Source organism: Helianthus annuus, chromosome 5 (genome assembly GCF_002127325.2).
Source record: "Helianthus annuus cultivar XRQ/B chromosome 5, HanXRQr2.0-SUNRISE, whole genome shotgun sequence".
In the NCBI taxonomy this organism is placed as follows: domain Eukaryota; kingdom Viridiplantae; phylum Streptophyta; class Magnoliopsida; order Asterales; family Asteraceae; genus Helianthus; species Helianthus annuus.
Window position 1 is genome coordinate 34,383,127 of NC_035437.2, and position 15,448 is coordinate 34,398,574.

The following is a 15,448-nucleotide window of genomic DNA, read 5'->3' on the forward strand; positions in this document are numbered from 1 at the left end:
AGCTCTATAGAATAAGGAATATCTAATCTACTCGATTCTATTCCAAGCATACATTTAAATTCCACAGACATGAAGCTATAGTCGGCACCAATGTCAAATAATATGGATCCAAAGTGATTGTTAATGAGAAACGTACCGGTGACCATGTTAGGGTCCTTGCGTGCGTTCCTTGCTCCAATCACAAATGCTCGTGCCTGAGCATTGTTTCCTTTCGGGCAGTCCTTCATGAAATGTTCATTTCTTCCACAACTGAAGCATCCTTGGTTTCGCCCAGCTTCATTCCCAACCTGGTTACCATTGCCATTTCCATGTCCACCATTGTTTCTATTACCAGCCCCGTTGCGATTTCCATTCCCGTTCTTTCCTTTACCCCAACAGTCTTCAGTGCGGTGACCCAACTTACCACACTTGTCGCACTTTGGAATGCGACAAACTCCTTCGTGATGACGCTTGCACTGATTGCATTTAGGCAGAGTGCCCAGGTATCCCTTAACTAGAGCGTCATTCATGGCTGCAAGAGATTTCGCCTCCTGAGGCGGGTTGGGGTCACGCTTCTTGTTGTTGAAACCCTTGTTGTTGCGTGTTGCTTGGTTCAGATTTGAATGCTTTCTCTTCTTGTCACCAGACGACTCAGCATGCGTCTCGGTCTTTTCTGTTGGGTTCAGTGATAGCTTCTTCATACGAACCGCATCTTCAGTAAGGCTGACAGCCAGAGTTACAGCCTCAGTGATTGTTGCGGGCTTGGCCGAAGTTACCAAACTGCGAAATTCCGGGGCCAATCCCCAGATGTAGCGTTCAACGCGCTTAAATTCAGGTGTTACCATGTAGGGGATCACCCTTGACAGATCGTGGAACCTTCGAGTATACCCAGTGATGTCAGCACCTTCCATGGTCAGATGCCAAAATTCGGTCTCCAACCTTTGGAGTTCAGCACGAGAGCAATACTTCTCCCTCATACATTCTTTTAGCACATCCCACGTCATGCCATACGCGGCATCATCACCCAGAGTTTGAACTTGCAAATTCCACCACGTCAGAGCTTCATCGGCAAACAACCCAGTAGCAAAAGTGACTTGTTGATCTGCGGTACACTTGCTTATGCGGATAGTGGCTTCAGTCTTTTCCGTCCAACGTACAAATGCCACTGCACCTCCAGTGCCATCAAAGTTCAGTGGTTTGCAGTCGAGGAACTGCTTGCAGGTGCAGCCTGTAATTGATCCAACCAATTCACACGTGAGCAATCGAAGAAATAATGGAACAAAGACCGTTCATGAATTTCTCCATGCTTCGCAAATTGTCTGAAGGTTACCTTGAGCTGCGTTTCCTCCAGACGAATCTCCATGACCATTACGTCTAGCATTGCTTTGTCCTCCACTGTCCTCGGTGCGGTTCGCCTCGTACTGGGCGATAGCTACGGAGATCCTTTCTTCCAGTAGAGCGTTCAGCTCTTCAACAGTCTTTGGCAGTGGGGGAGGAGGAGGTTGATCACGAGCGTTCACAGCTCTTCTGGGTGCCATGTTCTGACAGAACATAACACAATAGGGTTAGTCATTTGTTTGATATCGTCTTACGAGACAGTAGTAGTATATATATATATGAGCGTATACCACATAAGGGACATCAAACAATTATTACTCTAGAAGAGCATTTAGTAGGCTGGGGGAGGGGGTTTCATGTTTGACCTTTTCTTGCACCGAGGGAAGCTATACGTGACAAGACTTGCTGTGGTTTCTGTGCATTGAATTCCATAACTATGTATGCATCCATAGTTACGTAACTCCTTGCACAGTCCGCACAGTTCGTTTCATCCTCGTATCACTTCCTTCAGATAGGCCATTGTTTTCAGGTAAAGTCACGTATACTTATGACATTCTACTTTTAGTATATGTATATATCAATTATCACACATAATTGCAAGTAATTCTTAATCACAGACAAGTGCTACCCCAGTGCACCCTAAGTCTCGTAGTGTCTTTTCTAGACTCTTCGTAAACCGTTTCAGGTAGTGGATGTCGCGGAAAGTTTTTATGCAATGAAAACTTTTTGAAAAGTTGTTTTCGTGAAAGGATCCTAGAGATTGTAGACTAGACTTGAGAAGGAATCCTGGTTCACTACAATCGCAGCTCTGATACCAATCTGTCACACCCCTTTCTGCGGCGGAAGCACGAGGTGTGATCATGAAAGATTCTCATTGCATACGAAAGGTAAATATACTACATGCTCGTAAAAATAACTTCAAATACCAAACATTTCATAACATGAAAACATAAGTTTAGCGTTTACATCACGAGATAGCATAAAACATTGACTTGAAAGTTTACAACTTTATTTAAAGATAAACATAGACGACATCCACAAGCATGAGTAAGACCGCGCGCACATCCACCTTTAGTTACCTGAAATACATGTGAGTTTTGGAAAAACGTCAACATAATGTTGGTGTGAATTCATGCAGTTCTTGTATTGAACGTTTGTATACTATGTATGAAAAACATGGTGTGTATCTTGTATAAATCAAGTATTCATGTATAAATCAAGTTTTCTTGTATAAATCATGTATTTTTGTATAACTCAAGTATTCCTGTATGTATCAAGTTGCTAATGGGTTGCAAGGCCATTAACATGTGACACGACATAGGAAGCAACCAACCCATAGGCATTTTTCTAGTTGTCGATTCACGACGGAGACACAAAAACACTACTCGGTACTAGTTATCACCAAGAGTGGGGCTGCCCTGGTACCCATTAGATCTAACCTTTTGTACTGCGGTCTAAGTATGTACACGATTAATGGTGCTTATGGTACCCTATTCGTGACACGATTTCTCGTATCATTTCTCGTATCATTTCTCAAAATGCATCATACTTGGTACTAGTTATCACCAAGAGTGCTTCTCGTTTTTGTAATCAACATACCATTTGTAAACATTGTAATATTTGTAACATGTATTTCACCCCCGAAGTTATAAAACTGAATACTGTTAAAAGAAAAGGGGGGGCATGAACTCACAACTTTGCGTTCCTTGCGTCGTAAACGTCACCGGGTTTCGCTTATAATGCGTCGTGACCTAAACGTGTTCTATTATCGTTAGTCACTAGACTTGTATCACACAAGCACAAGTCACTATTTTTGTATATGTATTCTTGTGTTAAAATAATTTTTATATTTTTAACTAAGTGTCTTACTTATATTATTTTCTCAACAATAAATATAAGTATCTTGTATTTTTCACCCGAATTACGTATTTTGTCTAAATCTTTACTTCATGTTCATAACTTGTCCAAGTTATTTATTCTATCAAGTAATATATTTTCACAAATATATTTTCTTATATTTGTCTAAGTATATTGTATGTGTATTTTGTATCCTTACTTCTTAGAAGCACTTAGTGTATTTTCAAGCCCTAATACACTATCACGTATAATATATACTACATACACTTAGCACAAAATTTGTTGATCAGTAAATATATATATTTTTCTCAAAAATATACATACTTAATATCAATTTTAACGTTAAAGAAATCATCATTTCTTAACACAAAAGAAAAAAAAAATTAGGGAAACCTTGGTAAATGCCTTGATATACATTTTTAGGGATTAAGTTTCTTAGAAACTTATATTTTTCTAAGTGTCAAAATTTATAAAAATTTTGACAGAGTTTCCCCTAAAAATGGAGGTTTCCCATGTTTTCAAAACATGTGTTTATTTTCTTTTTAAAATACACCAACATGTCATGACCTAATGTGTAATGTGTTGGAAAAGGGGAGACAAGATCCAATAAAATATTAACACAAAATCCTCATGTGGGGCCGTTTAGTGTCCTTTAAGTGTTCTTTTATAACCCTTTCAATTCCCAACACTTGGGGAAGTATTCTGGATAATAACACGTAAATTCTGCATGATATTTTGAGGTTAAAAAGCTGATTTGAGCTGAATTTAGTAAAATTCTGCACTTAAAGTACATTTCGGGTGCTTTTTAGTGCTTATTTTATCTTCCGGATGGTATATATGTAAACCCTTGTATGTACTCTTGGGTTTTAATGTATTCTTGACGCTGGACCTACACCTAGGCCCCAATTCTAGTGTCTGACTGCTTTCTGCAGCGTTGTTGGCATATTGTGTTTTACCGGTGAGTTTACTAGTGTTTCTGACGCAACGCTCTTGTTAATGCATAAAACAATATTTTGTAGTATAAAACGTGCATGAATTCACTTGTATTGTATGTAATCAGATAATGTTGACATTAAAGCACATAACTGTAATCATCAAGTAATAATTAAAGTGTACGGAAATTACCGGTTTGGTGCCAGTTCTCACATAACTCACGGGAATAGGCATGAGCACGGTTCCAAGATTCGGTTCGGTCAAAGTTATGCTTTAAGGCTCGCTCCATACTAGCACTCATCATCGTTTGGTGATCAAAAAAGTACGCTTCGACCCTGACCACGTGTCAAAAACGGATGCCGGAGGACGTTGGTTCTCAATGACCTCTTGCATAGTACCATCGTAAGCACAATTCGGCTCGTATGAGCGCTCCGTATAGTCAAAGAAAGCACCACCGTATCCCCTACTTGGGCCCCCTTGGCCCACATCCAGATTCTCACCGTGATGCTCATCCGCATAGTCTTCATCCCCACTCGGGGGTTCCGCTTCACTCTCTGGTTCATCCTCTGCACCCGGTAAGAGTGCCCTTGCATCAACTTTCAACGCTCTCCATCTTTGACCCTCCGATTTGAGCTTGTGATATCTTTCCGATTGATTGTAGGTCCATCCAATACCCATCCTTTGTATATCAAAAGGCTTGTGCCTTTTTGGTGCTCCTCTATCATCCGATGTGATCACTTTAAACTGCTTCAACAACCCCGTAATAATTCGGCAATACGGGATGATGCTCCTCCCCACTTTGTTTTGGCATATCCAAAGATGGTTCATGATCAAATACCGTATCGGAAAGCGAGGAGACCCATGGAGCAACGAATAAAGGACTGGTATCTTCGGAAACCTTACCTCTTGCTTATCTCCTCTTCGTGGAATGACATTCAAGATGCAAATAGTTAGCAGCAACTTTGCTTCAATCTTCAAATTTTTTCGGTACAATATGTCACTATAAGTACCAGGCAAGAACAAAGCCGCTAACATGTCATTCCACCTCGGATGTTTCTCCGGTTTAATCAACAGATCATCAAGGCTAGGGATTGTATAATCACGAGCAGCTAGATTGTCATATTTCGCCAATTTCCATAGTGTATCAAACGACATTTCCACCTTTATCCCATTAACCTCGCCCGTCAACTTCATATGGGATGGCCTATCATACTTGTTGCATTGCAAGGTCGCCATCCATTCCTGAATCTCATCCATAAACAGATTTTGTTGTCTTTGTCGTAACAACTGAGCGCCGCCTCCCATCCTAAGGCGCGAAACTGGGCAAACACATTGAACGACCCAAACTCAACCTCTCTAACTTCCCTCTCACAGATAAATGCAGCATCCTTGTTTTTTAACCGGTTCATTCGATCATGAAATAGTGTCGGCTGCCACTCCTCCGGCTGCTCGTCTAAAGGACCCGATTCCCACCTTGGCTTGTCAGCCGGGTCCAATTCCATCACCTATTCCTCATCACTTTCACTATCATCATCCCTACCAAAATACCTCATCTTCTTTGGTTGTTGTTCCGGCTGTTTGCCCTTTCCTTTTGAAGAAGACGAACTAGCTCCCGCTTTTTCCTTCGTCCTCACCATTGTCCTACACACATTGCAAACAACACAACCAAACAAAGATACAACAATCAGTCCCCTTTCTCCAAAACATCCCCACACTTGCTTGTTACTATGGTTGTAGGTGTTTGTGAACACAAAATTTCATAAGTCATTTTAACAAAAATTGGGCATGGTGCCTCTACAATGTAGAGATTCCCAAAAGTTCACAACTTTATCATCAATCCTACATCTACAACCATAACAATGTTTAAGTAATAATTTTTCATGATAAAATCTAAGAACAAGCAAGTGTGTATGAACAATTAGCAAAAATAACCTTCATCTTCACAATGCATCATCAAAAGTAACAAATAAACATCACATACCTTGGATTGAAGATGCTAGAACACAAGAAACTCAAAAACTTCAACCCCCCCCCCCAAAAAAAAAAAAATTCGGTTCTAGGGTTTGTAAATCGGACCAGAAAACAATGTTTTCTCATAAATGTCTTCTCAAAATCGGCAAGTACATGAAATTTCAGTCAAGATACACCCAAATTTCATAAGATTTGACCAAGAACTGAAAGAGTTATGAGGAATTGAAGGTGGAATGCTTGTGGGGTTTGTAGGAGATCTTGTGGGACTTGTGAAAGAGATAGGTGAGGGTATGTGGAAGAAATAAGGTAAAGGGAACGAGTGGTCAGGGTTGTAGTTACGTGAGTTATTTTTTTTATGTAACTGCCGACTCCAAGCGACCCATTCATCGCCAGAGGCTACCATATATTACGATAGCCACCGTAATTTACGGTGGACCTCTGGCAAAAATTCCTACCGTAAAACAGTAGCTTTTCACCGTAAATGCCAACTTTTTTCAGGCCTACCCTAACTTACTGTATGCACCGTAAATTACGGTGGCATCTGGGTGTCACACCCCCAAAATCCCACACTGCGGAGTACCACCGCTTGGAGGCGTGACTGACCAGGATCAAGCCACCAATTATATCAAACATAGCATTTAATAATAATCGAAGACATAATTGGTGTTCAAAACCAAACACTGTTTAAGTAGCGGAAGCATTAAATGTAAAACCCAAAACATAAGTATCAATGTGTGAATGTAAAAGTGTTTAATAAGCATTCACGAGTTCTTGTCCACAACGACCCGCCTCTCCTCTGGTGCAAGCTCCAAGTATACCTAAGGCCCTGCAAGGCATGCAGCAAATAATCAACAAACTAGTTGAGCGAGTTCACAGAAAGTAAGTTCATAATCATAGGGCGTGAGTTAACTAGTGGGGGCTTCCCATGCTTATCCTGGCTAATGAGGGCTTCTCATTAACGGTACTTACTAGACTAACTTCCGACCATGTGTTCTTCTTTACCGAGAACAGGAAGACGTACAGGGTCACGTAGGCCTTACGTGACGTGCCCTTCCCCGAGGACAGTGGTACGCGTGGGGGCTACGTAGGCTTTACGCAGCGTGGCCTTCCGACCTGGAAGCCAGTAGATGGTATTGGGTTACGTAGGCTTTACGTAACGTGTCCTCCCGACCCGGGAGACATATGGCAAATATACTGGGTTACGTAGGCTTTACATAACGTGTCCTGACTAACCTGAGGACGATGGTCTATAGTCTGGTATATGTGTAAGTACGAGTAACTCCTTTTTCAATAACATATCCAACCCAATTCCCAACCCGGGAATCCCATGCCTTGGCTGTGTGAACTCACCTTGGTTTGCTCGGCAGATACACAATGAATACAGGTAGCAAGTAAATGGTCAACCACGTCCGGTTGGAAATCAAGAGAGAGGCGATGATCCTCTTGTGCCTTGTGTCGTCGGGTTCTACGCAGCCGAGAGAGAGAGATAGCAACTAGGGTTGTGTGTGATAATGTGTTGTAACAAGATGAGAGAAGGGCCAAGTCCCCTAAGTGTTTTCACGGTTAAGAGAGGGGCCGGTTCTACCTTGGGCCGTCCTTGAGCCCGATCAAATGATATGGCCCAATGGCCTTGTGTGAATGATGTGAGCTTGTACGGTTCGATCGTTAAATACATACATACATATAACACAACACATGATTCACAAAGCTCACATAACACAAAATAACAAACATTTATTTAGTCCAACCATATAATCTAGTTCACATATGCACATAGCGTTACACAAAGCGAGTCTAGAGTCCGAGTTGTCACATTATCCCCAACTAATTGGAAATTTCGTCCCGAAATTTGGTATGCACTCACTGAGGAAGCTAGGTAAACTGTACTGTTCACTGATTTTCCTGGGGTGTCACATCCTCCCCCCGTTGATCTGGAATTTCGTCCCGAAATTCCGAAGTAGTAGCTTCAGCCTGAGTAGTGGTTGCCTTGTTCCCGAATAACTGGGGGTACTTTTCTGTCATCCTGTCTTCGCGTTCCCAGGTGTACTCTGGGCCACGTTTGGAGTTCCAACGAACTCGAACAAGAGGGATTCTCTTGTGTTTGAGGACCTTCACATCCCGGTCCGTGATTTCTACTGGTTCCTCAACGAACTGCAACCGCTCGTCGATAGTGAGTTCCTTAAAAGGAATGATGAGGTTTTCATCAGATAGGCACTTCTTTAAGTTCGATACATGAAAAACATTGTGAACTGCCCCGAGTTCAGCTGGTAGTTTCAACTTGTATGCTACCTTGCCAATCTTTTCTAAAATTTCGAATGGTCCGACGTATCGCGGATTCAGTTTGCCTCGTTTGCCAAAACGTACCACACCCTTCCAGGGTGAAACTTTCAATAAAACCCGGTCCCCGACCTCGAATTCCAATGGCTTTCTACGCTTATCCGCGTAGGCTTTCTGACGGTCGCGTGCTGCCGCCATGCGTTGTCGTATCTGTGCAATCTTTTCTGTGGCGTCCACAACAATCTTTGGACCCGTGATCTGACTATCTCCCACCTCTGCCCAGCAGAGAGGTGACCGGCATTTACGCCCGTACAATGCCTCGAATGGAGCGGCTTGAATGCTGGTGTGATAACTATTATTATACGAAAATTCCACCAAAGGGAGATGCTTTTCCCAGCCGTTGCCGAAATCGATAACGCATGCCCGAAGCATGTCTTCTAGTGTTTGGATCGTACGCTCAGACTGCCCATCCGTCTGAGGGTGGTATGCTGTGCTCATGTCTAACCTTGAGCCAAAAGATTTGTGCATTGCTTGCCAAAGTTCTGACGTGAATCGTGCATCGCGATCCAAAATGATAGACGTGGGCACCCCGTGCCTCGAGACAACTTCTTTAAGGTATACGTCTGCAAGAGTGGAGAACTTGTCCGTTTCCTTAATCGGCAGGAAGTGTGCAGACTTGGTGAGTCGATCAACTATGACCCATATTGTATCGTTCCCACGCTGGGATCTAGGTAGGCCTGTAACGAAATCCATGGAAATTTCTTCCCATTTCCATTGCGGTATCTTAGGCTGTTGAAGTAGGCCAGCTGGTTTCTGGTATTCAACCTTGACTCTCGCACAAGTCAAGCACTTTCCAACGTACGTAGCGATGTGGGCCTTCATACTAGGCCACCAATAAGTAGTGCTGATATCGTGGTACATTTTATCCGACCCTGGATGTACCGAGTAGCGAGACTTGTGAGCTTCATCCATTACAAGTTCGCGTAAACCGCCGTAAAGTGGGACCCAAATCCGGCCCGTTACATAGTAGGCGCCGTCTGCCTTTTGTTCCATCTGTTGTCGTGAGCCGCGTAAGGCTTCAGCCTTGACGTTTTCGGGCTTCAGTGCTTCTGTCTGAGCAGCTCGTATCTGAGCAGGAAGACTAGACTGAATCGTAAGCTGTAGCGCTCGCACGCGCTTTGGTAAAGTGTCCTTTCGACTAAGGGCATCAGCCACAACATTGGCTTTGCCTGGATGGTACTTGATAGCGCATTCGTAATCGTTCAGTAACTCAACCCATCATCGTTGACGCATGTTCAAATCCTTCTGCTTAAGGATATGCTCGAGACTCCTGTGATCGGTGTAAATCGTGCACCTGGTACCGTACAGGTAGTGTCGCCATATCTTAAGCGCAAAAACAACAGCTCCCAGCTCTAAGTCGTGCGTCGTGTAGTTGCGTTCATGAACCTTGAGTTGACGAGAGGCGTAAGCAATAACCTTGTCGCGCTGCATTAACACACATCCCAATCCCCGAATGGATGCATCACAATATACTACGAAGTCTTCTGTGCCCTCTGGCAGTGAAAGAATAGGTGCGCTGCAAAGCCTATCCTTTAAGTGCTGAAAAGCAGTCTCCTGGGGCTCTCCCCAGCGATAGGTAACACCCTTCTGTGTCAGTAGCGTAAGCGGCTGAGCAATCTTCGAAAAGTCTCTAATAAACCGTCGGTAGTAACCTGCCAGACCCAAGAATTGACGTATCTCTGTCGGTGTACGCGGTGCAAGCCAGTTTCTGATCGAATCTACCTTGGATGGATCAACATGGATCCCATCCTGGTTCACTACATGGCCTAAGAAGTGGACTTCACGAAGCCAGAAGTCGCATTTAGAAAGCTTGGCGTACAGCTGTTCCTTCCGAAGGAGTTCCAAAATCAGGCGAAGATGTTGCTCGTGTTCCTCCTGACTCTTGGAGTAAATCAGGATGTCGTCGATGAAAACAATGACGAACTTGTCAAGGTAGGGTTTGCACACCCTGTTCATAAGATCCATAAATACAGCAGGCGCGTTCGTTAACCCGAATGGCATGACGAGAAACTCGTAGTGACCGTAACGAGTTCTGAATGCAGTCTTGGAGACGTCCTCATCCCGGACTCTCAGCTGATGATAACCCGACCTCAAGTCTATCTTCGAGTAGTAACACGACCCTTGCAACTGGTCGAATAAGTCGTCGATGCGTGGAAGAGGATAACGGTTCTTCACCGTCACCTTATTGAGTTCGCGGTAGTCAATGCACATCCTGAACGTACCGTCTTTCTTTTTCACGAAAAGCACTGGAGCTCCCCAAGGCGAAGAGCTTGGTCGTATGAAACCCTTTTCCAAGAGTTCTTGCAGTTGCTTTGACAATTCCTCCAATTCCGATGGAGCTAGACGATATGGTGCGCGAGCTATGGGTGCTGCTCCCGGAGCGAGCTCGATTTGAAATTCGACCTGACGATGAGGCGGTAAGCCAGGTAAGTCTTCAGGAAACACCTGAGGGTAATCACGTACAATTGGAATATCTTCCAATTTCTTTTCCTTTGCTGAGGCGTCTGTAACAAGAGCCAAAATGGTTGTGTGACCTTTACGTAAGCACTTCTGAGCCTTCAAGAAAGAGATGATGCCAACCACTGCACCACTCTTGTCGCCTTGAACTTCTAGAGGTTCCTGACCCAAACGAGGAATGCGAATAACCTTCTCGCTGCATAAGATTTCTGCCTGGTGTTGGGATAACCAATCCATCCCAATCACAACGTCGAAGCTACCCAAAACTATGGGAATGAGGTCGATAGTGAAAGCTTGGCCAGCTAGGATAAGATTACAACCCTGAACTACGTGCGTGGCTTCTAGACTTTTACCGTTAGCTAACTCTACTACGTGTTTGGTGGGTAAAAGTGTTGGTGCACGTTTTAGCAGTTGACACATTTTCACAGACATATAGCTTGTATCCGCACCCGAATCAAACAAAACAGTAACGTAAATATTGTCGAGGAGAAACTTACCCATAACAACGTTGGGATCGTTCACTGCGTCGCCTGGACCTAGCACAAAAGCGCGACCACGAGCTTCATTGCCGTTGTTGTTGTTTCCCCCATTGTTGTTATTCCCGTTGCCCTGGTTGTTGTTGTTGCGATTCTGGTTCAGCTGAGGGCAATCTCGTTTGAAATGACCTTCAGCCCCACACTGGAAACATCCTCGATTTCCACGCTGTGGCTGCTGCTGCTGATTCTGGTTCTGTGGAGCTGGTTGCTGAGGCTGCTGATTCTGATTTGCAGGACGAGGGCTCCTACAGTCTTTAGCCTCGTGCCCCATCTTAAGACACCTTTGACAGCGACCCTTGTTACACGGGCCGTGGTGATGCCTGTTGCAGTTGTGGCACCTGGGTTGACTACCCTGATATCTCCTCTGTCTGTGACCACTAGAGGATTGCTGACTGGGACTCTGATAGTGATCGATCTTCTGCTGCTGAGCTTGTGGCTGAACAGATGCTGAACCTTTGCTAGAATCTCCATCCCATTTTCTTTTACTGTCACCAGATGTAGCAGGAGTAACTGAGGTGGTGACGTTAGCAGTAGCATTAACACGCTTGGGCAGCTTATTCTGATCCACTGCCTGATCGGTGATACGGTGAGTGAGACGCTGAATTTCCTGAATGTTTTCGAGATTAGCCGACGTCACGTGGCTCTGAATTTCTGGCGCTAATCCCTTGAGATACAACTCAATGCGCTTGTATGGAGGGTCCACCATAGTTGGACACAGAACGGCCAGCTCATTCGACCGTTTGGTATATGCTTCGATTTCTGACCCAACCATCTTCAGATTGTACAGTTCGTCTTCCAGCTTGTGAATATCCTCCCGTGTGCAATACTCACGCTTGATGAGTTCCTTGAAATCGTTCCATGGGGTGGCGTTAGCAGCTGCCAACCCTAAGATCTGGACTTGGGCATTCCACCAAGTCAGTGCTATTCCTTCCAAAGTACCGGTAGCAAACTTGACCTTGCGAGCCTCAGGGCACTCGCACATCTCGAATACTGATTCTAGCTTCTCGAACCAGTGGAGGAGTCCAACCGCTCCTTCTGTGCCGCTGAAAGAGTTTGGACGACAGTCCATGAAGTTCTTGAAAGTGCAGACTGGCTGCTGCGCGTGTTGACCTATTGTGTACGAATAGGACGAAGTTAAATACGAGAGTTAATGTAGGATCTAAAGATCCTAGTGTGTGCCTATACTGCAGGATATACTACCTGCTTGAGCTGCTGCAACTGCCGCAGCAACTTGAGCTTGAACAAGAGCCTCTAGCTGGGCTTGTGTCATGTTGATTCGTCCAGACATGATCTTCATAGTAACAAGTAGCATACGTAAGAATGGTTCGCGAGTAGGGCGATGACAGAAAAGCGTAGGCATATAGGTGTTCTCATGTAATCAAAGCATGTGTATCTAAGAGTAGTGCGAGCAAAGTTCTAAGCAGTTCTAGCAAACAGGCAATAAACATAAACCTTATTACCTAGGATGTCGAGTCTTGCACGTGGAGCGAAGCGTCGTTGTGGATCGTTGAGAGCACTGTTCTGGTTATAGTCCGGTTTTAATAAAAACATTTTCCCATATTAAAACCAAGTTCTCTATAACCAATGGCTCTGATACCAATCTGTCACACCCCCAAAATCCCACACTGCGGAGAACCACCGCTTGGAGGCGTGACTGACCAGGATCAAGCCACCAATTATATCAAACATAGCATTTAATAATAATCGAAGACATAATTGGTGTTCAAAACCAAACACTGTTTAAGTAGCGGAAGCATTAAATGTAAAACCCAAAACATAAGTATCAATGTGTGAATGTAAAAGTGTTTAATAAGCATTCACGAGTTCTTGTCCACAACGACCCGCCTCTCCTCTGGTGCAAGCTCCAAGTATACCTAAGGCCCTGCAAGGCATGCAGCAAATAATCAACAAACTAGTTGAGCGAGTTCACAGAAAGTAAGTTCATAATCATAGGGCGTGAGTTAACTAGTGGGGGCTTCCCATGCTTATCCTGGCTAATGAGGGCTTCTCATTAACGGTACTTACTAGACTAACTTCCGACCATGTGTTCTTCTTTACCGAGAACAGGAAGACGTACAGGGTCACGTAGGCCTTACGTGACGTGCCCTTCCCCGAGGACAGTGGTACGCGTGGGGGCTACGTAGGCTTTACGCAGCGTGGCCTTCCGACCTGGAAGCCAGTAGATGGTATTGGGTTACGTAGGCTTTACGTAACGTGTCCTCCCGACCCGGGAGACATATGGCAAATATACTGGGTTACGTAGGCTTTACGTAACGTGTCCTGACTAACCTGAGGACGATGGTCTATAGTCTGGTATATGTGTAAGTACGAGTAACTCCTTTTTCAATAACATATCCAACCCAATTCCCAACCCGGGAATCCCATGCCTTGGCTGTGTGAACTCACCTTGGTTTGCTCGGCAGATACACAATGAATACAGGTAGCAAGTAAATGGTCAACCACGTCCGGTTGGAAATCAAGAGAGAGGCGATGATCCTCTTGTGCCTTGTGTCGTCGGGTTCTACGCAGCCGAGAGAGAGAGATAGCAACTAGGGTTGTGTGTGATAATGTGTTGTAACAAGATGAGAGAAGGGCCAAGTCCCCTAAGTGTTTTCACGGTTAAGAGAGGGGCCGGTTCTACCTTGGGCCGTCCTTGAGCCCGATCAAATGATATGGCCCAATGGCCTTGTGTGAATGATGTGAGCTTGTACGGTTCGATCGTTAAATACATACATACATATAACACAACACATGATTCACAAAGCTCACATAACACAAAATAACAAACATTTATTTAGTCCAACCATATAATCTAGTTCACATATGCACATAGCGTTACACAAAGCGAGTCTAGAGTCCGAGTTGTCACACTGGGCACTTTCCCTTCGACAAAAAATGCAATTCTAAGTGTTTTCTTTTTAGTTTTTTCAGTTTTATTGATTTTTTTTATGTTTTTATAAATTTTCAAAAACATGGAAAAATTACCCTACCCCCTCAAAAATCCTGTGTTGTCCTCAACACAATGCTAGAACTATTCGTGACCCAAACGTCCCCACACTTGTTTCAAACACGAGCTTCAAGCGAATACGGTAACGTGCAACTAAACAAAACAAACGAAATAAAAATACTAACTATGTACACTACCAAACCTGGGCCTCTCATGGTTGTTCATCATCTACCGGGCGTAGAATGTAGCCCGCTTTGTCAAGCTCCAAGTTGTTGATGTCGTTCTCTTCCAAGTATGGCTTTAACCGATGGCCATTCACCGTTTGTTGTTTGTTGGTTTGCTCATCTTGGATATCCACATCACCAAATCTCCCAACTCGCCGAATAACACACGGGCCCATCCATTTGCTTTTAAGTTTGCCCGCAAACATCTTTAGCCTTGAGTTATAAAACCATACATTTTGACCCACTTCAAAAGTCTTCTTCCTCAACTTTGCATCATGGACCTTTTTGAGCTTGTCTTTGTAAGCCGATGCACACTCATACGCTTCGTCTCTAATTTCTTCTATTTCACTCAATTGCAACTTCCTCATCTTCCCCGCTTCATCGTAGTCCGCATTCACCATCTTGATTGCGCAATGCGCCCGATGAGCTAACTCCATTGGCAAGAGACAACCCTTTCCATACACCATCCGGTAAGGTTTTGTGCCAATTGGAGTCTTGTAGGTTGTCCGGTATGCCCACAACGCATCATCCAACTTACTAGACCAATCCTTCCTATCCGTTCGAACCGTCTTCATGAGAATTTCTTAAATTTGACGGTTGGACACTTCGACTTGTCCACTAGTTTGCGGATGGTAAGGTGTAGCAATCCGGTGATTCACGCTATACCGCTTCAACAATTTTCCGAAATTAAAGTTCTTGAAATGCGAACCACCATCACTTATGATAACTCTTGGAATACCAAACCGGGCAAAGATGTTGGATTGAACAAATTTACAAACAACCGAATGGTCATTTGTTCTTGTTGTAATAGCTTCAATCCACTTCGAGACGTAGTCCACCGCCACCAAAATGTATAAAAACCCATTGGA

At 44.0% G+C, this 15,448-nt stretch overlaps 1 protein-coding gene across 1 annotated transcript; it reads right to left on the minus strand.

Moving 5' to 3' along the window:
• Positions 1 to 14,566: 14,566 nt before the first annotated feature.
• LOC110943064 lies at positions 14,567 to 15,046 on the minus strand. Its single transcript, XM_022184821.1, has one exon. It carries the CDS (start codon positions 15,044 to 15,046, stop codon positions 14,567 to 14,569), a length of 480 nt encoding a protein of 159 aa, XP_022040513.1.
• Between the last annotated feature and the right edge of the window lie 402 nt (positions 15,047 to 15,448).

Excerpts from the sequence above, each read along its gene's own strand:
- LOC110943064 (XM_022184821.1), bottom strand. The coding sequence starts at position 15,046 with ATGGTGTATGGAAAGGGTTGTCTCTTGCCAATGGAGTTAGCTCATCGG.